Below are 21644 nucleotides of genomic sequence, written 5' to 3'. Positions count from 1 at the left end.
GCCTGGAAGTCCATGCAAGCCTTATCCGTTCGGTAAGTACTTGGACACATACAGTTACAGAGAGGGCGACTTCCTTGACGTTCCAGAATCGGTGGACACGACTGAACCGTGCCACAAGTATATAGATTTTGTCAACACAACAGATAAAACACAAACGCTAATGTTGTTCACTTCTGAGGTTGTTCGATTCGCTGCTGCCTGTATGAATTCTCAAATCAAGGGCACCATTCATTTTGGCATCGGGAACAAACCCGAGTTCGCCCACGGTGAAGTGTTGGGGGTGGAACTGGAGGACAGGGAGGCCCTACAGACTCAGCTCAAAGCCGCCATAGATCGGAGTTTCGAAGTGGAACACAGGGAGTACGCTCAGCTTTGCATTACACGCCCTCGGCTTGTTCAGGTACTCAACATGAACACGACCTCATCATCGTACAAGTGTGTGATAGAAGTTGATGTGGTGCATCACCCCATCTTCTACGAAGAAAACAACTTCTATACCTTCAGTGTGAAAATGAAAAAAGAAAAGTGTAGGAAAAAACATAAGACCAGAATTAAACTGCAGAAACATTTTCTTGTCTGGGAGAATGGAAGCATCAGAGACCTTCTAGCATGAACCTCCAACCCATGAGGAGAAGATTGGCAACGAGTTTATTGCTGTAGCAAAGAACTCGCTGGAGTTTTGTATGTTCTCTCCATGACTGCGTGGGTTCTCTCCGAGTTCTCCGGCTTTCTCCCACCTCCAGAAACACGCTGTTTGTGTGAGTTGGTCACACAAAGGATTCCACAGGTAGTTTATGGCTTTGTTACAGGCCTATGTACTAACTAACTAACTTACACGGCTAGATCAAAGACAGACTGAGATTTGATCTACTCTCCTCTGATGGCACATGGCGTACGATCGGTCGTACAAGTTACTCCTCTTGTGCTGGCATACGGTTCTTTGTTACGTCATACAGCTAGCGCAAACGCAACGTACCTACGGGGGACACTCGCAATTATTCATTCATCCATTCTTCACATCTTTATTCTGCCTTTGCGGGTCACATGGGGTGACGGGAGCCTATCCCAGTGGACTTGCGGGCATTAGACATGGAGACTCTCCAGACAGCGCACCGTGGAAAGGCAATTATAATATAGATAATATAATACGGTATAATATAAGGTCTGTGTGGGTTCTCTCGGTCTGTGTGGGTTCTCTCCGGGTGCTCCGGCTTCCTCCCACCTCCAGAAACATTCAGCGGGTGTGTTGGTCACACTACATTATCAAAAGTATCTTCTATGTTGGTGGGTGGGTGAGTAGGTATGTAGGTGGGGGATAGGTGCATACGTGGGGGGGTGGGTAGGCCTCTAATCGTGATATTTCTCCTAATGATGACTGTACCTTTTAGGTGGCACCACCAACAGGATCAGCCTTTGAAAGCAGCGCAGCAGGAGTTATCAAGACGAAGATGAAGACAGAGGAAGATGGACAACATGCTTCAACCGTTAGTCACGGGAAGCATGCTCAAGTCAGAGCTAGCCAGCAAGTGAACATGATGTCGCTCTGAGACAAAAAAATCTTGTGATCGGTGGCCGACACTGCTGACCACAGACGGTCACCAAATCACCGTACAACACCGACCGTATAATAAAAAATTTAATATGATATATTACAATACAATAAATATACCATAAAATAACATAAATTAACATAATATAAAATAACATAACATAATGTGATATAATATAATGCAATATAATATTTATATTATTCCGATTTATATTATTCTGGTTTATATTTATTTGGATTTAATATATTTTATTTTGAATCATACTCCATTACATTATTGTGATTTGTTATATTTACGTATATTGCATTATTCTGACTTCTATAATATAATGTAATAATCATATAATAATATAATTTAAACATACTTATTTAAATTATATTATTTGAATTAAATTGCACGTATATCCTATTCTGATTTCTTATATTTAAATCTTATATTTAAATATTTTTCTGATTTATAACGTTTATCATATTATATTATTCTGAATCATATCTCCCCTCCTATATATTTGAATAAGCTCACTTGAAAGTACTGATGAGGACCTGATGGTCTAGTTTTGACTCTGGTTCGGGTCAAGTGACTGGAATCTGTTCCAGGACCAGGTTTGATCGTTGACAATATCAACAATGGGGATCGATCCTGTGGGCGTGGCCTTCGTGTTATTATTGGCTTGTTGTGAATGATTATTATGGGACTCATCCACAGAAACGCATCCGTGTCACGCGTGGAATCATTTAGAACAGATTTAAATGTGGATTTAAAGAATTTAACGGAACCGTTTTAATGAACCGGAACAAAGGCTCCGGTTTGTCCGGTGTGTTCTGATACGTCGCGCTTCCTGTCAGCCTGATCAATAGCCTTTGTTATCACCCTGCAGGCAAAACCCAGGGCGGAGAGGCGCGTTCGTTAACCACCGTTAATGAGCTCCTGGTCAGTTAAGCGTTGCTGCGGCCCGCCGGGCGGAGGGCGTGCCGGTCCCCGGTCCCGTTACCCGCTACTCACCGTCACCACCACCGTGTCGTCTCCGTTGAACTTGGGGATGTATTTGTCTCCGCGGCTCCGCTCTGCGTCGTTCAGCGGCCGGAAGCGACACATCACCTTCACCCCGCACACCCCGCACCCCGCCGCGGCCTCCATCACCGACACGCGCCGGGAACACGTCACGAGCCTGAGCACCGGGACACGAGCCTCCACCGGGGACCGTCTGTCTGACGGATCAAACACTCCCAACGCAGCCTGGACCGCCGAGCCGCAAGGAACTCTGGGACATGCAGTTCTCTGTGTCTCCACAGCATAGATCATCGATCAATAGAGAACGATTGATTGATTCTCTGTGACGTGAAACGGACACACCTGGAAGAGCTGAGCTCTGATTGGTTGAGGTGAAACACCTGGCGGAAGACTTTTGTTTTCAGCAGGTTGGGGTCAGCATGTTTAAATTAAAACAACAATAATAAACAAATAAATCCCTGAATGTGGTACTAATATAATACGACAGGTGTACTAGACCCACAGCTGGTGTACTAGTACTACAGCTGGTGTATTAGGACTACAGCTGGTGTATTAGGACTACAGCTGGTGTACTAGTACTGCAGCTGGTGTATTAGGACTACAGATGGTGTACTAGAATTACCGCTGGTGTACTAGTACTGCAGCTGGTCTATTAGTACCTGGTTCTAGGGCTGGTGTAGTAAATAGTGCGCCCCCGTTCCTCGTGGTTCATGTGTTCCAGGAATCACACGCGATTGGGGGATCCCCGATCAAATCGTGATCTATTTATCTTATTGACAGTAATTTAAACGTTTCTGAACCCTCCCCATACTGATATTAAACCACCTTCTGTCTGTATTACCTTTTCACACACTGATAAATTGTTTAAAGCACTTTTGTGTCTGACAGAAGTTTGAGGCTCACAGAACGTAGCGCACTTCAGGATGCCGTCAGCCAATAGAATGTGCGTACTGTATCATGTGACTGTCTACTAAAAATCTGCGATGAGGTGAAGTCACAATCGTTGAGGCGCAAATGAGCAGAGGTACACTGTACTTCCTGTGGTAGCACCTGGTTCTAGGGCTGGTGAAGTAGTACTCCCTGTGGTAGTACCTGGTTCTAGGTCTGGTCACACCTTAGCTGCTAGGGGCGTGTCCATCACACCTGCTGCAGTTGATTGTTGGTATTTTTGATCAGTGAGCAGTGCACCATGGGAAATGGTGGAGCACATAGACACGCCCACATCGCCCCGAAAGAGGTGTGGTCCAGGGGGAGGGCATGGCCAAAGGTCTGTCCATGTGTTCCTCCTCCAGACCAGTTCTCCTAGCTGACCTGTGGTTGGCTGATTGTCGTAATACACGTCCCGCCCACATCCTGCACAGCTAGCATGTGGCTACCTGCTAACTGTGTTCATGGGTTCTTAGAGACATGTTTTGATTGGATGCATCTTTTTATTTCATTGTGAATTCAAACGATCAGACATTAAAACGACCCGACGACCCCTGAAGTCTGAGCGCGTCTTTGAAAGAGGAAATACAAAATGTAAACACAGGAAATAAATAACCAATCAGCAGGGACACGCACTGACTGTGGGCCAATCACAGCAAGCCTCACGGACTGAGCAGCGAGAGGCTCACAGCCAGCCAATCAGAGCTGACCCTGCAGTCACATGACGCTGAGTGACAATCAGAAGGGCTGAAACCAACAGAGAAATTTTACAGCATTTACAAACTGTACAGAAGAATATTACAAGCCCCCCCTTTCCCCCCCTCGTTGCCCCCCCCTCCCCCAGAGGTCAGCGGGTCACATTCAGTGGTCAGACAGGGGGCGGGGCATGATGGGATGCCGTGCTATGTGACCTCCATGGGCAGCGTCGTCTCTGACAGTCCGTTCAGCCGCCGGTCCGGCTCAACCGAGTCTCTGATTGGACAACAGATGAGCCATGAGCGATGACATCACAGACCTGTATGTGTGAGTGTGAGTGTGTGTGTGAGCGTGTGTACCTGGCGGTGGACACTTTGGGCACTTGGTCAAGGCTGGCGGCAACGGCGGCGAGCTTTAAGGCAGACGTCGGGGGAGCTGAGGTGCGAGCAGCGTGGGGGTGGGCGGGGGAGACGGCCCCCACCTGGCTCCTGTGGTTGGGGAGGGACTGAGGGGAGGGGGAGGGAGGTGGGAGTGGCCCCCGTGCTGAAGGCCCTGACCTGCTGACAGACGACGAGTACGGAGGCCTGGAGGGACCTGAGGGGGAAGGAGCCTGCGTCAGGTGTCATTTAAATAAAGTTTATTTTTATTGACAATCGGACATGAACACAACCTCCCGGAGGCGTGCATACAGGAGGGCGGGGTGTGGCCTCCCGGGGGGGCAGCTTACCTGGGGGGGGCCGGACTCCGTTGACGCTCATCTTGTACGGTTTGCTCTCGCCGTTGACGTGGCTGCGAGGAGGGGGCGGGGCACTGATCACGGCTGAGGCGGCAAACTGAGCGCTGGCCGAGTCCAAAGTCTTTGATGTGTTGACCTTCAGAACAAACAACCAATCAGAGCGCTTCGTTAAAGCGCACGCCCGCATCAGGACCAATGAACACGTCACTTCCCGTCCTTTGCCGGGTTTCCTCCACCTGACAGGTGAGGCGACAGGAAGTGTCTGTTTCTCATACTCGAGCTACAGTTAGGATTTAACAGTGCTGAAGGTTTTCTGTGCTACGCTAACGTTAGGCACAGCGTCTGCATGTGACTGGCCCCGCCTTTCACGAGTTCACAGCTGCGTGTTCTATGCGGTGTGTTGTAAGTGGTCTGTTCTAGGCAGTGTGTTCTAAGTAGTGTGTTCTAAGTGGTCTGTTCCAGGCCAGTGGTTCTCAACCACCGGGCCGTGATCTGGTACTGGGCGGAACAGAACGTTTGAATTTTTTTTTTTTAAATTATCAGTCTATAGACTTATTATTATAAAAATGACGTCTTTGTGAAATGAGGCACAGACAAATGCGTGCGCCTGTGCCTTTTGACAGGTTTGGGTCACATGGCAGGTTAGCAGCCGTTACCCCAGAATGAAGCCCACAGCTGTTCAAGTGTTCAGGATTAAATCCAGTAGATTATCCTGAGACCCCATAAAGCAGTAAAACCTGCTTCCATTCCAGCCTCCTGTATGTGTGAAGGGATCTTCTGCAGGGACCAAACTATGAGTCCACCAGACATCCAGAACACACTTCAGGTGTCATCGTCTCCGTTAGCCCTAGATAGACCTGCTGGTGTAGAGAAACAAGCTCAGGCTCCACTGGTTCACTATTACATCCCGCTTCAAAGCAGTGAGGTATTGTAATTGTTCGTTTGTCCGTGGGGCGGCAGTGGCTCAGCGGTAGAGCAGATGTCTTGAAGACGGATTGCCCAGCCATCGGTGATTCAAATCCGGCTCCCGCCAGGACATCCCTCAGAGTGTGAGCCGACGGTGTGGCCGTCCCCCCCACAAGCTGCTCGTTTGGGGCGCGACCCCCTGTGCGCGACCCGTCACTCTGCCTCCCCCTACTGTTTGTGTGATGTGTTCCTAATTGCATGCCTACAGGCCCCCAGTGTGTTGTGTTCAGGGGCCTGTATTCAAAAACTGTGTGTATGCATGACTAACAAAAGACTGTAACCACATGCAAAAAGAGTGATAGTTGGTTATAGTTACTATTATTGATTGATAGTTCACCCTTTGATAGAGAAATGATCAGTATTTCTCCTACGGTGATGAACTGATTGGTAGTCGCTAGATTTCAAAATAAACCTCTTCAGCGCAGTCACTTGAATTAATTTTTTTATTATAATTTTTTCTTACAATTGTTTTGTTTACAGAGATGTTGATTATTAATTAATGAATAGAGGTTGTTTATTGTCTGTTGACATCAGACCACTGGTGATTCATTATTAGACTACAGTCGTCCTGGAGTCATTAGTGGCTGTCCAGCAAATGAAGGTCTGTTAAATATTGTCTGAGATGAAACCTCTACGTGGAGCTAAAAAGGTTGGGGACCGCTGGTCTATGTGGACTCTTCTAGGTGGTGTGTTCTCGACAGTGTGTTCTAGGCGATGTTTTCTAGGTGGCAGGTTCTAAGTAGTCTGGTCTAGGCAGTGTGTTCTGGGCGGCGTGTTTTAAGTGGTGTGTTGTAGGTGGTCTGTTCTAGGCAGTGTGTTCTAGGTCGTGTGTTCTAGGCATTGTGTTCTGGGTGGCATGTTGTAAGTGGTAAGTTCTAGGCCGTGTGGTCTAGACGGTGTATTTTAAGTGATGTGTTCTAGACAGTTGGTTCTAGGCAGACTGTTCTAGGCGGTGTGTTCTAGGTGGACTGTTCTAGGCGGTGTGTTCTGGTGTTGTGTTTTGGGCAGTGTGTTCTAGACAGTGTGTTCAAGGTGGTGTGTTCTATTTAGTGTGTTCTCCGTGGTCTGTTCTCTGGTCTGTTCTAGGCAGTGTGTTTTAGGTGGGTTGTTGTAGGCAGTGCATAGTAGATACTGTGCTCTAGGTGGCATGTTCTAGTCAGTGTGTCTCAGGCGTTCTGTTTTAGGCAGTGTGTTCTAGGTGGTCTGTTCTAGGCAGTGTGTTTTAGGCGGTGTGTTCTAGGGGTTGTGTTCACAGCAGTGTTATAGGTGGTGATTTCTAGGTGATGTGTTCTAGGTAGTCTGTTCTAGGCAGTGTGTCCTAGGTATTGTTTTCTAGGTGATGTGTTAAAGGTAGTGTGGTCTAGGTGGTGTGTTCTAGGTAACACACCACTAGTTCTATCTAGACTGTTTTAGATACTGTGTTTTTTGGTGGCGTGTTTTAGGTTAGCTAGGCATTGTGTCCTAGTTGGTCTGCTCTAGGCAGTGTGTTCTAGGCGGTGTGTTCTAGGTGGTATGTTTTAGGCAGTCTGCTCTTGGCAGTGTGTTCTAGGCGGTGTGTTCTAGGTGGTATGTTTTAGGCAGTCTGTTCTTGGCAGTGTGTTGTAGGTGGTCTGCTCTAGGCAGTGTGTTCTAGGCGGTGTGTTCTATGAAGTATGTTCTAGTTGGACTGTTCTCAGCAGTCTGTTCTAGGCAGTGTGTTTTCGGCAACTGTTCTCGGTGGTCTGTCCTAAGCAGTGTGCTCCAAGCGGTGTGTTCTAGGCAATGAGTTCTAGGCAGTGTGTTCTAGGCAGCGTGTTCTAGGCAGTGTGTTTCAGGCAGTCTGTTCTAGGCAGTGTGTTCTAGGCGGTCTGTTCTAGGCAGTCTGTTCTAGGCAGTCTGTTCTAGGCAGTCTGTTCTAGGCAGTCTGTTCTAGGCAGTACGCTCTACCTACCTGCATCCTGTGCTGCCTTGACCGTGGGTCTGGTCCGGCGCTGCTCTGCTGTTCCAGCTGCTGTTTCTGCATCTGGACCAGCTGCTGCTGGTGGGACTGGTACTGCTCCTCGGTGACGCCCCCTGCCGGCAGAGAGGAGGTCACATGACGTCCACACGGGGACATGCCACTACGGTCTAAGGGCACTACTCACGTGGTCCACAGGTGTGGTCAAGTGACCCACAACGACCAGGTGTGCTGCCGTCCAGGGGGGTCCAGGTGGGGTGCCTGTCCTGGGGGGCTCTGGGTCTGTAGCAGAGCCTCCTCAGGGTCTGGAGGTTCTTCAGGACCTGGGTCAGGGAGGGCCTCTGCTCCGGTGCTGGACCAGAGAGGAGGCTGGTCCTGGTCCTACAGACAGCTTGTGTGACAGAGTCCAGGTCCTTCAGGGCCGGATCCACTGCACAGGAGGCCCGGTCCAGGATCATCCTGTCAGAGAGAAGAGTCAAGCCACGCCCAAGGGTCGTCGGGGGTCACCAGAACCCATCGCTTCTGACAGGTTCATGACGTGGTGCCACCAGTGGAACCGGTGCCACGAGCCTGAGGGGCGTGGTTCCACCGGTGGGTGCAAAGGTTACCTGCCCCCTCGTCCAATCCTGCGCCTGCTCAAGCCCGTCCAATGAGGAGCCAGCTCTGCCAAATAGTAACGCATGTAAGGAGGGGGGAGGTCCGGGAGGTCGACTCCACCTGTCTGCTCTGCACAGGGCTGCAAAACAAACACACACACATCTTATCCCACCAGCTGGTGTTTAGTCTCTTCTTCAGGTGTTTTAAACTAGTCTCTTCATTAGGTGTTTAAACTAGTCTCTTCATCAGGTGTTTTAAACTAGTCTCTTCTTCAGGTGTTTTAAACTAGTCTCTTCATCAGGTGTTTAAACTAGTCTCTTCTTCAGATGTTTGAAACTAGTTCTAAACCTGTCACGGCTGTTGGATGCTGGAGGACTAACTCACAGAGACGTACTGACATCCGTCCGTCCTCCTGAAGACAAACGCTCCTTCACCGCTGCTGTCCTCGTCGCCTGAAGACAAGGGAGACTGGAGACACAAACATGGGTCAGACAAGTCACATGACCTCACAGAGGCGGGGCATCACATAGGTGTGGTGCTCACTGGCGGGGGGGCGGGGCTGTCCTCGTCCCCGGAGCTGTGGAAGTCGTACTGCTTGATGTCGGCCATGTTGACGCTGAAAGGAGCAGCAGGTCGGCCAGGGCGCCGCGGGGGGTCGGCCAGTCGGTCCCGCCGGGGGAAGGGAAGCTCATCTCTGATGGACATCTGCTTCTTCATCTGAGCACACACACACACACACACACACACTAATCAGGCTGATGGATTGATCTGCGGCTGGTTCCGGGTCAATGAGCAGCCAGAAAATGGGCGTGGCGTGATGAGGCGGACACGCCCACCGGGTCGGTACCTTCGTCCTGGCATCGCTCTTGTGCCTGCTGCCGGTCAGGCTGGTGGGGGCACAGTACGCAGGCTTCTCCACCAAGGGGAGCGACACCTCCCTCAGAGTGTCTCCACTGAAGTCGCCCATCTGGTACCTGAACACAGCACCAGAGGTTCACAGGGAGGCAGCGGCGCCTCCTGCTGGGGGTGGGGGGGCAGTGGGCCGGTGGGGGGCAGCGGCACCCTCAGCTGGGGGTTTGGGTTGGGGGGGCTCACCTTCGCTCCATCACCTCCAGCGTCAGGTGCAGCAGCTCTCTCTTGCTCTTCTCCCTCCTCTTGATCATCTCCAGGATGGTGACGGTGCGGCTGAACTCCCGCCTCAGCCTCAGCATCCTCTCGTAGGACGCCTCGTCGTTTTTACGGTTCTGACAAGGGGGCAGACGTCAGTGGGGGGGGGCACCGGGGGAAAGGGGCAACCGGGGGGAGGGGACTGCGGGGTAGCAGGAGGACTGACCTTCCTGGTCTGCATCTTCTCCGTCCGGCGTCTGAAGGCCACGTAGGCGTCGCCGTTGGTGGAGCCGTCGCGTTTCTCCTGCTTGACGGCAGGAAGCAGCGACGCCCCGAAGCTCCGCCTCTTCCTCAGCCAATAGTCGTACACCGACCTCAACAGGAAGTCATCCTCGTTCAGCAGCAGCTTGGCCTCGGCCAGTGGCACCGGCTGGGGGTTACAGGAGTGTGTGAGTGTGTACCTGCTGTGTGTGTACCTGCTGTGTGTACCTTTTGTGTATGTGTACCTGCTGTGTGTGTATACTTGCTGTGGGTACCTTTTGTGTGTGTGTACCTGCTGTGTGTGTACCTGCTGTGTGTGTGTGTACCTGATGTGTGCGTGTCTGATGTGTGCATGTCTGATGTGTGTGTACCTGCTGTGTGTGTACCTGCTGTGTGTACCTGCTGTGTGTGTACCTGCTGTGTGTGTACCTGCTGTGTGTGTGTACATGCTGTACCTGCTTTGTGTGTACCTGCTGTGTGCGTGCACCTGCTGTGTGTATGTACCTGCTGTGTGTATGTACCTGCTGTGTGTGTGTACCTGCTGTGTGTATGTACCTGCTGTGTGTGTGTACCTGCTGTGTGCTGGCCTTCTCCAGTCGGTCCACCATGGTCTCAAACTGCAGGGGTCTGATCTCCATCTTTCTGTTCAGTCGGTTCAGCAGCGTCTCGTCCTCTGAGTCCAGATCGTAGTCGGGCTGCTCCGGGTCCAGACCCAGAGCTGCAGACCCCATGAACCACAGACAGAACCACAGACAGGAAACACTGGTCATGATGGTGAACTCGGGTCAGGCTGTAGCAACTCTGGTGGTCCAGATTGTGTCTAGGTGGCCCCAGACAGACCAGAACCCGATCCGGGTCTGGGGGGTCCAGGTACTCACGCTGGATGTGGATCAGCTGCTTGGGAACCCGGACCTCCCCCCGGTACAGACGCTCGTAGTAGGTGGTGTGGCTGTCGGCCTCCGGTACCGGGATCACCATGTTCTCCTTCTTGTCCCGGAACACCTGCTGGGCGGAGATCGCCCTCTGGAGGTGGTGCTCCTGAAACACATGGAACCGCGTGAGGAACCGCATGAAGAACCGCATCGGTCCAGGAAGCAGCAGTCCGGACCGGCCCAGTCCACAGGTACCAATCCTGACAATGATCAACTGATCTAAATTCAGTCCTGGGATCAGGTTGTTCTGGATCAGGTTTCACGTTGCATTGTTCTCGATTGTGTGTGTCCTTAAATCTTCGACACTCATTTGCTGAGAGGGACACACCTAAATGCACTTCATTCAACAAAAATATTCACATTTATCCATTTCTCCACTTAAATTTCGAACCTGGAAATTGCCGTTGTGTTTTTTGATCTCGCGTGAGCATCTCGTCACGAGACTCACCTGCGTGATTCTGATTTATTAAACTCAACCAAACGGCAACACAGCGTCTGCTGGTTTGTGACAATGAATAAAAAACAATCAAAAGTTAATGAAGAAAAAGAGGGCTATTACTACAGATGTTACTGAAATATTTGTGAAGAGAATATATGAATTAAAGGAAAATAAAACTATTGAGTGAAAAGCAAAAGTGAAATTTTTTTTAATCTTTTTTATTTGTAGAACTTTTTTATTTAATGACTACCAGGCTTCAACATTTTGATAAAAGTAACATGATTTTATTTTTTTTACTTAAACAATTATGATGTTATTAATAAAAACATTTTAATTAACAGTTTTCATCTATAATTTACCTCCAGAAAACAAACGCGCTTTATTTTGCCCCATAAGACCGGAAGTTTGTTCGTGCGTCAAAGCCGGTTTTTAAAGTTGTCACCAACACTTCCGGTTTTGTTGAACGTAACGACCTGAACGCCACACAGATTAAGTAATCAGACTACTCGACACGCCGTTAGCGCGGAGCGAACGGTTAGCCGGTGTCGTAGTTGTCGTGGAAACCACGTCCAAACGTCACCGTCGCCCTTCGCTAGCTACGCTAACGACGCACAGCCTCCGAGCGTGACGTCACCGCTTACGTCCAGAAGCGTACGTAGGCACGTCGTGAATCGCATCCTGACAGCGCTAGCCCCCCAACGGCTAAATTTAAACATGTCCTACCAGCTCCTCTTCCTTCTCCATCCCGGTCGGCATCTGCGGGACGGCCCGGTTGATGCTCACGCAGTCGGTCAGGTCCGGCACGTCCCGGCTCCGGTACACCGGGAGCGGTTTGGCGGCGTCTAGCGCCCGCGCCCGGAACGAGAGTTTACTCATTGTTTGCGCCAAATTATCGACGTTACGCCACAAACCGACACGGACAGCGACGGGAATCCGCGGCGGACGCGACTTTTCCCGCCACGGGGGGGCTCATCGGTCCCCGCCGCTCCGGTAACCGACTGGAGCGCTCCTCTGAAGGCGGCTTTGACGGGACGTCCGGGCCGTTTGTCGGGCTATTCCGCTCCCTGCGCCGTGGAAAACATGGCGGACATGTCCATACTGGCGGTGGAGCAATCCCATCAGCCACCGCGTCGCAGTCACAGCGACCGGCGGCGTTGCCGCTGGCGCCATCTGGTGGGGGAAGTGCGTTCCTGCTGCATCTCCATCCTGGTCCACGATGACGTCTTGGTGACGTCACCGTCACGTTGGTTGGCTGTGCGTCAGAAATCTTCACAGACAGGGGGGGATGATTGCAAAGGTTGAACATGAGTCTGATTGGTTATCTGTCAACCCCGCCTCCCATCCAGTCAGCCTGATAGGCTCCTCCCTTTTCTAAATGAATTCAAATCTACATCTTATTGGCTCTTCCTACTCCAGAATCCTCGTCTCTGATTGGTCCAGTTTGGTTCACCGTGACAAAACACTGGTGCAGAAGAAAATGAGGCAGGATGAAGAGCTCACTGGACTTTATTCAGGGAAACATTTTTCTATACAATATTCAACAACAGAAACCACCGACGGTCAGTGAACGCACCGCGGCTTCGCTGACGACCAGGGAAATAAATTAAAAAATCAATGTATGTTAAATATAAGCATGGAGAACCAGAAGCCCCGCCCACCACCCATCATCACGACCAGCGACCCCGAACGCAGCTAATGCGTTCACTGACTTTGCCTCCGTCCATTTCTGTTTGATATAATCAATGACTGTCATGATGATGTCATGATGGGAGGGGTGAGCACCAGCAGGAACACCTGAGGTAATACGTGCACACACACACATACTAATAGTCTCTCACACACACAGTCTCTCTCACACACACACACACACACCTTCCTCCACAGGAAGTTAGTGTTCTCAGTTCTCAGCATAAATTAATGAATCCAGATTGTTTTTGTACATCATATAAAATAAACAAGTCTATTTGTCAACAACATTATCCACGATTGTCCATAAAAAACAAACTCATGCTCGACGACACCTGAAACATTCAGTGAACCACGTGTCCATGTTAGTGTTAGCGGGGGTGTTAGCATAGCAATGATATCTGGAGGCAGCAGGAAGTGATTGAGCCATCAACCAACAGAACCCTCTGATGTCACTGCCACAGGTTTCACTGCATGAACCTGGACTGCATCTGAACATTCAATGTCAGCAGATCGTCAGACCGCAAAGCATTCTGGGTAATGAAGGAATGAATAAGAGCAGCTTTGTTCTCACTTAAGAGATGCAGAAAAACCAATCAATAAATTTTAGTGTTCAATCATTGGGAATAAAACCTTTTTTTTAAACATAAAACAATTTTATAATTTCCATTAAATCCTTTTCATGATTTCTTTCCATAAATATAAAATCAAAGCGTGTCGTTAAAGTCAAACACGTCAGGTGGGTGAGTTTGATTTCTGATTGTTAATATTAATATCAGTTCTGTTCTTAAATCACAATCAACTTCATTGATGAGCTGTAGGTCTGACCTGATTGGTTGTCCTCTCACTGGTCAATCAGTTTGATTCACCGGAAAAGAATTCATGAAAATCAAGAACCTCATTGACGTCACAGATTGGTCAGTTTCCGGCTGATCAAATCAGACGATATTATTGATTACTACACTGGAGATTTTCTGACTGATCAATTAATGACTGTGACGGTATTCAACTGATCAAACGCATTGATGAGGCTCCAGGGAAGAAGGAAACAGAGCGGTTAATGATCCACTCTGATCGCTCCGTCGTGTTTGTGTCGGAACTTAAATTATTGATCCTCCGATCGATTGTCCTGTCGTGATAAGCTGATTGTAAACGTGTATAAATATATTTTACAGCAGGTTCCTGCTCAGATCCTCATCTTCCTCAGGGATAGAGATCATGTGATCCCGGAGTCGTGTCACTCCCCGTGAGGGGGTGGGGCTTGTGGAGGATGCTGAACAGGACAGCCCTTCATCTCTGGTCATAGCACTGGCGCCACAAAGACACGAGTCCGAACCGATTCCAGCACCGACGTCACGACGCCCGACAGAGGACAGCGTCTGTAAAGTCACATGACCGCAGAAAAAGTCTTTCCAGGAAGTCTTTTACTTTGTGATGCAAAACAGAAACTGATGTCAGAGGGCAGAGCCCGGCAGCGCCGACCCGCGTCATCCTCCAGGTCACCTGACCAGGTCACCTGACCCTGAGCCGGAGAGGCGGCGCTCGCGGATGAGTCCCCTGGTCATAGACCGGACTCTTTGGGGGGGTAGTCCACGTTGGTTACCATGGTGACCACGGTGACAACCTCCTCGGTTGCCGTGCCGCCTGTCTGCCGCTGCATCTGCACCACACGCTCCTCCACGCAGCCGGCCGACAGTCGCGCCTCCGCTTCATGGTCCCAGCACTCCTCGATGGTCTCGCACAGCAGGGCCAGACCCTGGAGAGGGGGGGGGCGGGCAGTGGTCAGACCACACCCAGGCATTATGGGTCGTGTGTGAGCGGTGCATGATGGGTAGAGGTGACTCACGGCGTGTTTCTGCCAGCACTCGCGCAGCAGCGGCCTCAGCTTCTGGTGGACCACCACCTCCTGCATGTCCTCCAGGGAGGGGTGCTGCCCCACCTCTTCCTCAAACGGCAGCATGTACTCGTCCACCGGACCTGGACAGAGCAGAGGCCCCGTCAGCCAACGGGACACCCCCCCACGCCCGCACCTCACCGAACCCCCCTCACCGTCAGCAGCCTTGCAGCGTGAGGCCAGCTCCCACAGCACCAGCCCCAACGCGTACATGTCGATCCTCAGGAAGGCGTCCCTCTGGAAGTTGATGGCCCCCTCCAGGACTTCTGGCGCCATGTAGCGCCTGGTGCCCACCTGACGCCACAGGGATACATTCACACCCCTGTTACAGCCCCCTCCCCCCTGTGTGACCCCACCCCTGCACTCACCTGTCCGTGGGTGTCTCCAGGAGACTTCCCCGCCTCAAAGCACAGCGCCAGGCCGAAGTCAGCGATGCAGGCGGTCAGATCGGCCTGGAGGAGAACGTTCTTACTCTTCAGGTCCCTGAACACACACACAGGGTGAGACGTGTGTGTGTGTGTGTGTGTGTGTGTGTGTGTGTGTGTGTGTGTGTGTGTGTGTGTGTGTGTGTGTGTGTGTGTGCGAGTGTTTCTACCTGTGGGCGATGGCCGGCTTGTGTCCGTCCGGGTGTCCTGGGATGTCCTCGTGGAGGTAGGCCAGCCCCCTGGAGGTGGACTGGGCGATGACACACAGCTCAGACCAGGACAGGACGTTGGCTTTCAGGTAGTCCATCAGGGAACCCTGAGGACAAGGAGCGTTAGATTTCAACAGCGGCGCCGCCTGACACGTCACATGACACCGCCTGGAGCTACGTGTCACTTTAAAAAAACTAAGTTCAAACTTTCATCGTCTTTTTCTGTGGCTGAACTGATTTAGAATAAAACAAATGAAACACCAGAGTGTGTGTGTGTTAGAACACAGAGGTCATGTGACTTGTGCAGTTGTGGCTGCAGCCAGCAGGGGGCAGCACCTTCTCGTGGAAGGCGGTGATGAGCCACAGCTCCATGTCGACGCCGCCGCCACGCTTCTCAGCTCCGATGAACCTCAACACGTTCTGGTGACGCATACCGTTCAGCGTGAACACCTCGTACTCGTTCTGCCATGACTGCTTGTCCTGTGATACAGGTCAGAGGTCATGGCTCAGTCAGGGTAACAAAGGTCAAAGGTCACGGCTCATTGAGAGACACACAGGCCAAAAGTCACGCAGCATTCAAATAAATACAGCTCGAAGGTCACGGCTCGTTCAGACAAACAGATCAAAGGTCACATAGCATTCATCAATGACAGCCTGAAGGTCACACAGACAGAAGCAGGAGATAAAGATCAGCACAGAAACGAGGACAGAGATACTTCAGATTCTAACAAACTGGTTTGAGGCGGAGTTCAGATGGAAGGTATGAATGCTGTGTGTGTGTGTGTGTGTGTGTGTGTGTGTGTGTGTGTGTGTGTATGTGTGTGTGTGTGTGCGCGCTCCAGTGTGTTCAAGGACACTCAGACGGACCTGGATGGGAAAGATTTTGACAGCCACGTACTCCCCCAGCAGCTGGGCCTTCCACACGCAGCCGAAGCGCCCCCTGGCTTTGACCTCCAGTAACTGCAGGGGCTTCTGACCCAGGATGGGGGAGGGGGACAGGGGGCCGGGGTCCTACAGGAAACACATGACAGGTTTTACTGGACCCCATCGCTTCAACCTGCATCTGTCATGCACACCATCCATGATGGAGACGACCGTCTGTCAGTGCACAACAGCAACAGTAACAACAACGACAACAAAAACAAGATCAGCAAACAGATACAAAACAAAACAACACAGACGGAGTGAGGTGTAAAAGAATTATCAGGCTGCAGGAGAAAAAGATGCAAACAGAAATCCAAAACTGGCAGCAATCAGGAAGCATCGTCCAAAGAGGAGTTGGGTCTTACCTCGATCATTATGTGAAAGGCGTGCTGGGAGAGGAAAGGGTTAAAGAGTTAAAGAGTAGAGGGGGGGCAAAGAAAGAAGAGCTGGAGACGAGAACCTCACTGAGAAACCCCCACCCCCCATTTCACACCAGAGCTCTAAGAGAACCTGAACCAGGACTGCTTCACCACGTGAACCTGGACTGTTTCACCACGTGAACCTGGACTGTTTCACTGAGTGAACCTAGAGGCAGTGTCTTGTGGGTAGGTGTGCGTCTCACCTGTGTGGGCACCAGGACGGGGGGGTAGGCCAGCTTGTGGTGTCGGTACATCCAGAAGGAGAACAGGGCGATGGCGGTGATGGCCATGATGGGAACCAGTGAGTACATGAGTGTGGTCAGGACCGGCGGCTTTGACGTCACTGGTTTGTTTGTTGCTACGGCAACAAGGAGAGAGATAAAATTGAAGCTACAACAGAACCTACAGCTTAGGTTACTTCGTGTTGGTGGTCCTGGTGGGGGTCTTACTGGGGACAGGGGGCTGCATCCTGCTGGGGCTGTAGGAGAACCTGTCGTTGCACAGACTCCCCTCACAGCAGCAGAAGAAGACTTCCGGGGCGTCCTTCCTCTCCACGCACTCACTCCTGAAGCACAGGACAGAAAGCTGACATCACTTCCTGTTTCAACAGGAAACACAAGCAGGAGACCCCCAGGCTGAACCGCGTGAAGAAGGGGGGACACTGGTTTCTACCCGGGGTCTGCCTCTGGTCGTTTCTCAGACCCCCGTCACGGGGTCCTGGGGTCAGGGGGTGGGTCCTACCTGTCGTAACAGTTCATGTCGTCCAACCAGCAGCCCTGTTTGACCACCTGGACCGCCCCCGAGACGTTCTTCCAGGTGGCGAAGCAGTGCAGTCTCTTGTCCTTCTCCCCCGAGCAGGTGATGACGCCGCTGAGGTTCGCCTGGTTATCCACCACCGTAGCCAGGGGGTTGTAGTTGTAGTGGACACACCTCTGGGAGTCTGAGCGGCCCAGGATCGCCCCTGAGGGGACAACAGGGGTAAACAACAGGGGTAAACAACAACAACAACACACGAGGTTTGCTGCTGCAGCGCCCCACCTGCCCAGCGGGGGGCGCTGCAGCGGCTCAGGGCGTGTGTCCGACACGTGGAGACACTGAGCTGTGTGTACCAGAACACAACGCCAGCAGCGCTCTGGCGACCTGACAGGAAGAACAGGCTGGAGACGCAGCGCCAGGACAACACAGAATAAACAGTTTAAATAAACAGCGGGGGGGGGGGGTCCTGACTGGCTGCCGGTGACGTCCAGTGTTCCATAAAGGTCGTCACAATCGTCACAGATGGAGACACTCAGAGGAACCGGGTCCATGGTACCAGCTCTTTCAGGGTCACAGAACAGACCCGGGGTCATCCTCCTCATCACCAGGTGAGGGGGATCACAGGTAGGAGGGTCAAAGGTCAACGTGGCAGGGTCAGCTGACATTCAAACATTCCACTGCACCAGTTCCACCGGTTCCACCGACACCGGGGTCAAAACACCGAGTCACCTTCTACAAATCTGTTCTAGAATCTCCAGACAGCCCCTGAACGCACCACGCCCCCACCTGAGCACACATGCACACGCACGCACACACATACACACACACACTGGGGGGGGGGGTAGATGTCGTTTCTCTCATGCCAGGGTTTTTTCTTCCAAATGTGGTGAGTTCATCGTGTTAAATGGTGTTACCATGGAGACGTGCGTAGACCCGTCAGGAACATTATATTTCTGAGTGACGGTCACGGGATTCACCCGTCTGAACGTCTGTCCAATCTATCCCAGAATTCCTGTGGTGTTCTGACCTCACATCACTGTGTGTGTGTGTGTGTGTGTGTGTGTGTGTGTATGTGTGTGTGTGTGTGTGTGTGTCCAGGTTTCTCCTGCAGGGCTACACAGACATGAAACGGGTGTGTGTTGTTTATCAGGTAAACAACAGGCTGTAAACAGACACCCACAGCAGACAAACATCCAGGAAGGAGCCTGCTCCTCAGCTGCACAAACAGTGTGTCCAACTACAACAACAATAAACAACAACCATAAACAACAACAATAAACAACAAAAATAAACAACACAAACAGATCTTTACTGATAGTTTTATCTTCTGTGTGAATTCAGGTTTAATCTGAAGGCATTCTGTAGTTTAACCGTTCATTTTAATTTAAAAACGGAAAATTGACAGATTCACGTCATGAAGGCTCCAGCACACACACCTACACACACACCTATACACACACACCTATACACACACACCTATACACACCTCAGGTGGTGAAACGAGGTCCACAATCTCACCTGTCACTGCTGAATGCCAGTGGACGACAGGTGCGCGCACACACCCACACACCCCCCCCCACACACACACACACACACACACACACACACACCTCAGAGCTGTCATCAATAACCATCAGGATCGATCAAACACACACGAGTCCCTGACAGCTGATGATCGATGACAAACAACTAAACATCAGTTGTACCCCCTGTGTGTGTGTGTGTGTGTGTGTGTGTGTGTGTGTGTGTGTGTGTGTGTGTGTGTGTGTGTGTGTGTGTGTGTGTGTGTGTCTTTACCTGAGGAGCAGGAGATGAGAAAGACGCAGAAGGCCAGTTTTGTCGCGGGTCCCATCGCGATCCTCGGGCTGAGATCAGACTTTAATCCGGATGAATCCCCCGGAACCGGACCGGGATTAGCAGCTCCACTCGCTCACCTCCGTCCGCGGGCCCCCGGGGGCCCGCTGCTCATCTCGGTCCAAACCGCGTCTGCAGCTCCCGGTGACCCGGCCTGACACGTGGAGCCTGTGGGGGGGTGATAACGGGGGCGGGGGGGGGTCTTCACTCCCAGCCGACTCTCAGCTCTCCTCACCCAGGACAGGCTGGACTGAAACAACCGCTGGAGTCACTGGTAGTTTTGCGGGTGACATCTGGGTGTGCAGCGGGCCATCGATCACCGGGACGGGTCCATCGATCAGCATCGATATCAGCTCAGGATTCCCCTCTAGTCACCAGACGCTCCCGTCGTTCAGGAGCGGCTCGCCCGGAGCGCCCTACCGCGTTAGCATGCGGGCTAAACGGCCCCCGGTGGCCGTCAGAATCGTCCCGGGCGGAGCCGCCGCCCCCGGCCGGGCAGAGGTCCTGCTAGCCGCTAGCTTAGCGCTGCTAGCCGCTAGCTTATCCTGCTAGCGGTCCGACGGGTTTGACGGGAGGCGTCCGAACTCAGGAAACCACCTCCCGCACACGCAACCGCACAGCTCTCCCGACGCGGGAGTGGTGTCAGCCGTCCCGCAGCGGGGGTCCAGGCGTGTCCGCGATTGGCTCGTCCCCTCTCAGGCTGCTGTCAGTCCGGAATCCGCTCCGCTCCAGCCTGAGTGAGAGAAGCAAGATGGCCGCCAGCCCGGATTAGCGCTTTTCTCTATCCCTTCCTCCGGAGCGCGGGAGGGCGTGACTGACACCCGTGATGACCAATCAGAGGAGAGGGAGCAGCTCGACCTGGATTCACGGACCAATCCGGTTCGTGATCCAGACGTCGGCCGGCTGTGAAGCCGAAGAGGCCCGCCCCCCCCGTCAGAAGGCTGATGGGGGCCGGAAGCCAGCAGACAGCAGTGATCAAGGGAGAAGAGACGGTCAGCTGCCTGACCGCAGCCGGACCCCCCGGGGCTCTGGGTTCTACAGTGTTCTGACTGCAGGGTTAGCTATTGGTTTACACAGTTTGTTTGAAGTATTTCCGTTGGGAGTGGGAGGAAGTGACGTGACGACTCAGGTCACTCAAGGTGGTTAGTGAACCCCAAAGGAGCCCATGACAGGTGATGCTGAGGCCCCAGGATGTTAACTCCTACTGGAGCGTTTGATTGACGATTAATCGATCGATTAGCTTGTTGATTGATGACACACAGCATATCCTCATGTGCTCTGACTCTCCAACCAATCAGCTGAGGACGCGACATGAGCGTGACCTGGATTCGATCACTGAACGCCACCCCCGATCAATGCAGACCTCCACTCTATATAATCCACACTGATCTGTGGAGACGTCCCCTCTGCTGTCCACACAGCATGTTTGAATCTGACACGACCCTGAACCGGGTTCAGGGCCCCCGACCCGACATGGACCCCCAATTCTGCCCCAGGGGGCCACGAGCAGACACGATTGATTGGAGAGGGAACACACATGGGCTACGACCCTAAAACAACACGACACCATTAGTATGAACACAGATAGATAGATAGATAGATAGATAGATAGATAGATAGATAGATAGATAGATAGATAGATAGATAGATAGATAGATAGATAGATAGATAGATAGATAGATAGATAGATAGATAGATAGATAGACTCTGCTATTGTAAATCTTGATGACTAATTGTAAATATTTTTTAAATAAATGCTTGTTCTTGCACCAGTGTTGTTGGGGGGTTTTATATCTTATACTTTATACTTGTACTTGAGTCTTTTTTGCAGGAGAGTTGTCCAAAGATTTTCGTTGTACACTTATGTATGATGACTTTAAATGTATTGAATAGATTAAATTGCATTATTATTATTATTATTATTATTATTATTATTATTATTATTATTACTATTACTATTACTATTACTATTATTAAATACTAAAAACACAATGTTATTGCTGTTTTCATTCTGATGGTTCAGATGTGAGCGGTGTAGTTTTCGCGCATGCCCAGTGCACCCAGAGTTCAGGCGGTTTGTGACTGGGTTTCCAAGCTAACAGTTAGCACTTAACCAGTTAACACAGCATTCTAGCAGTGTTTGTGTTAGCTATTATCAGCATGCTAGTAATGCTTATTTGCTGGTGGGAGGGGGGAGAGAAAGAGTCCAGATCCTGATGTGGATGTGATCCAGGATCTGGTTTCTGTTCACACAGGACAGCAGACATGTGTTCAAGTGAATTTTGAGAACAATTCAATGTAAAATAACTTTATTTATAT

At 51.2% G+C, this 21644-nt stretch overlaps 3 protein-coding genes across 8 annotated transcripts in view; all 3 read right to left on the bottom strand.

The window, feature by feature from the left end:
- Positions 1-2870, bottom strand: part of LOC137604586 (kinesin heavy chain-like) — a 29423-nt gene extending 26553 nt beyond the window's left edge. For all 5 annotated transcript variants that reach the window (XR_011037642.1, XR_011037641.1, XR_011037643.1 and 2 more), the window contains exon 1: positions 2553-2870. Coding sequence is in view for 2 of the 5 variants with exons in the window: in XM_068328421.1 (XP_068184522.1) it covers positions 2553-2852 (300 nt within the window). In the remaining 3 variants the exon portion in view is untranslated. The remainder of the gene's footprint in view (positions 1-2552) is intronic.
- Positions 2871-4303: 1433 nt separating this feature from the next.
- Positions 4304-12349, bottom strand: epc2 (enhancer of polycomb homolog 2 (Drosophila)). Of its 2 annotated transcripts, none has more exons than XM_068328613.1 (14): positions 11882-12347; positions 10666-10825; positions 10360-10505; positions 9753-9956; positions 9515-9663; positions 9267-9393; positions 8963-9136; positions 8804-8887; positions 8431-8558; positions 8010-8281; positions 7817-7938; positions 4912-5056; positions 4544-4778; positions 4304-4460 (listed from the first exon to the last, which is right to left on the bottom strand). In XM_068328613.1, exons 1-14 carry the CDS (start codon positions 12032-12034, stop codon positions 4391-4393), a joined length of 2169 nt encoding a protein of 722 aa, XP_068184714.1. In that variant the 5' UTR covers positions 12035-12347; the 3' UTR covers positions 4304-4390. The 2 variants fall into 2 exon arrangements, with proteins under 2 accessions (XP_068184714.1, XP_068184715.1); XM_068328614.1 differs by having other exon boundaries at positions 4323-4460; positions 4544-4781; positions 4914-5056; positions 11882-12349.
- Positions 12350-12648: 299 nt separating this feature from the next.
- acvr2aa (activin A receptor type 2Aa) lies at positions 12649-20108 on the bottom strand. The gene is made up of 11 exons (XM_068328616.1): positions 19269-20108; positions 17457-17676; positions 17165-17280; positions 16919-17073; positions 16240-16383; positions 15709-15852; positions 15334-15479; positions 15107-15221; positions 14894-15032; positions 14691-14821; positions 12649-14600 (listed from the first exon to the last, which is right to left on the bottom strand). Exons 1-11 carry the CDS (start codon positions 19321-19323, stop codon positions 14406-14408), a joined length of 1560 nt encoding a protein of 519 aa, XP_068184717.1. The 5' UTR covers positions 19324-20108; the 3' UTR covers positions 12649-14405.
- Between the last annotated feature and the right edge of the window lie 1536 nt (positions 20109-21644).

The sequence above is a fragment of the Antennarius striatus genome, chromosome 12, assembly GCF_040054535.1.
Source record: "Antennarius striatus isolate MH-2024 chromosome 12, ASM4005453v1, whole genome shotgun sequence".
NCBI classification, from domain to species: domain Eukaryota; kingdom Metazoa; phylum Chordata; class Actinopteri; order Lophiiformes; family Antennariidae; genus Antennarius; species Antennarius striatus.
This window is presented reverse-complemented; position numbering and strand designations above follow the sequence as displayed.

Coding starts and splice junctions, on each gene's coding strand:
- acvr2aa (XM_068328616.1), bottom strand. CDS start 19,323: ATGGGACCCGCGACAAAACTGGCCTTCTGCGTCTTTCTCATCTCCTGC. Junction 17,677..19,268: donor TCTCATCTCCTGCTCCTCAG/GTAAAGACACAC, acceptor TTGTCCCCTCAG/GGGCGATCCTGGGCCGCTCA. Junction 17,281..17,456: donor GACATGAACTGTTACGACAG/GTAGGACCCACC, acceptor CCTGTGCTTCAG/GAGTGAGTGCGTGGAGAGGA.
- epc2 (XM_068328613.1), bottom strand. CDS start 12,034: ATGAGTAAACTCTCGTTCCGGGCGCGGGCGCTAGACGCCGCCAAACCG. Junction 10,826..11,881: donor TGGAGAAGGAAGAGGAGCTG/GTAGGACATGTT, acceptor CATGTGTTTCAG/GAGCACCACCTCCAGAGGGC. Junction 7,939..8,009: donor TGACCACACCTGTGGACCAC/GTGAGTAGTGCC, acceptor CTCTGCCGGCAG/GGGGCGTCACCGAGGAGCAG.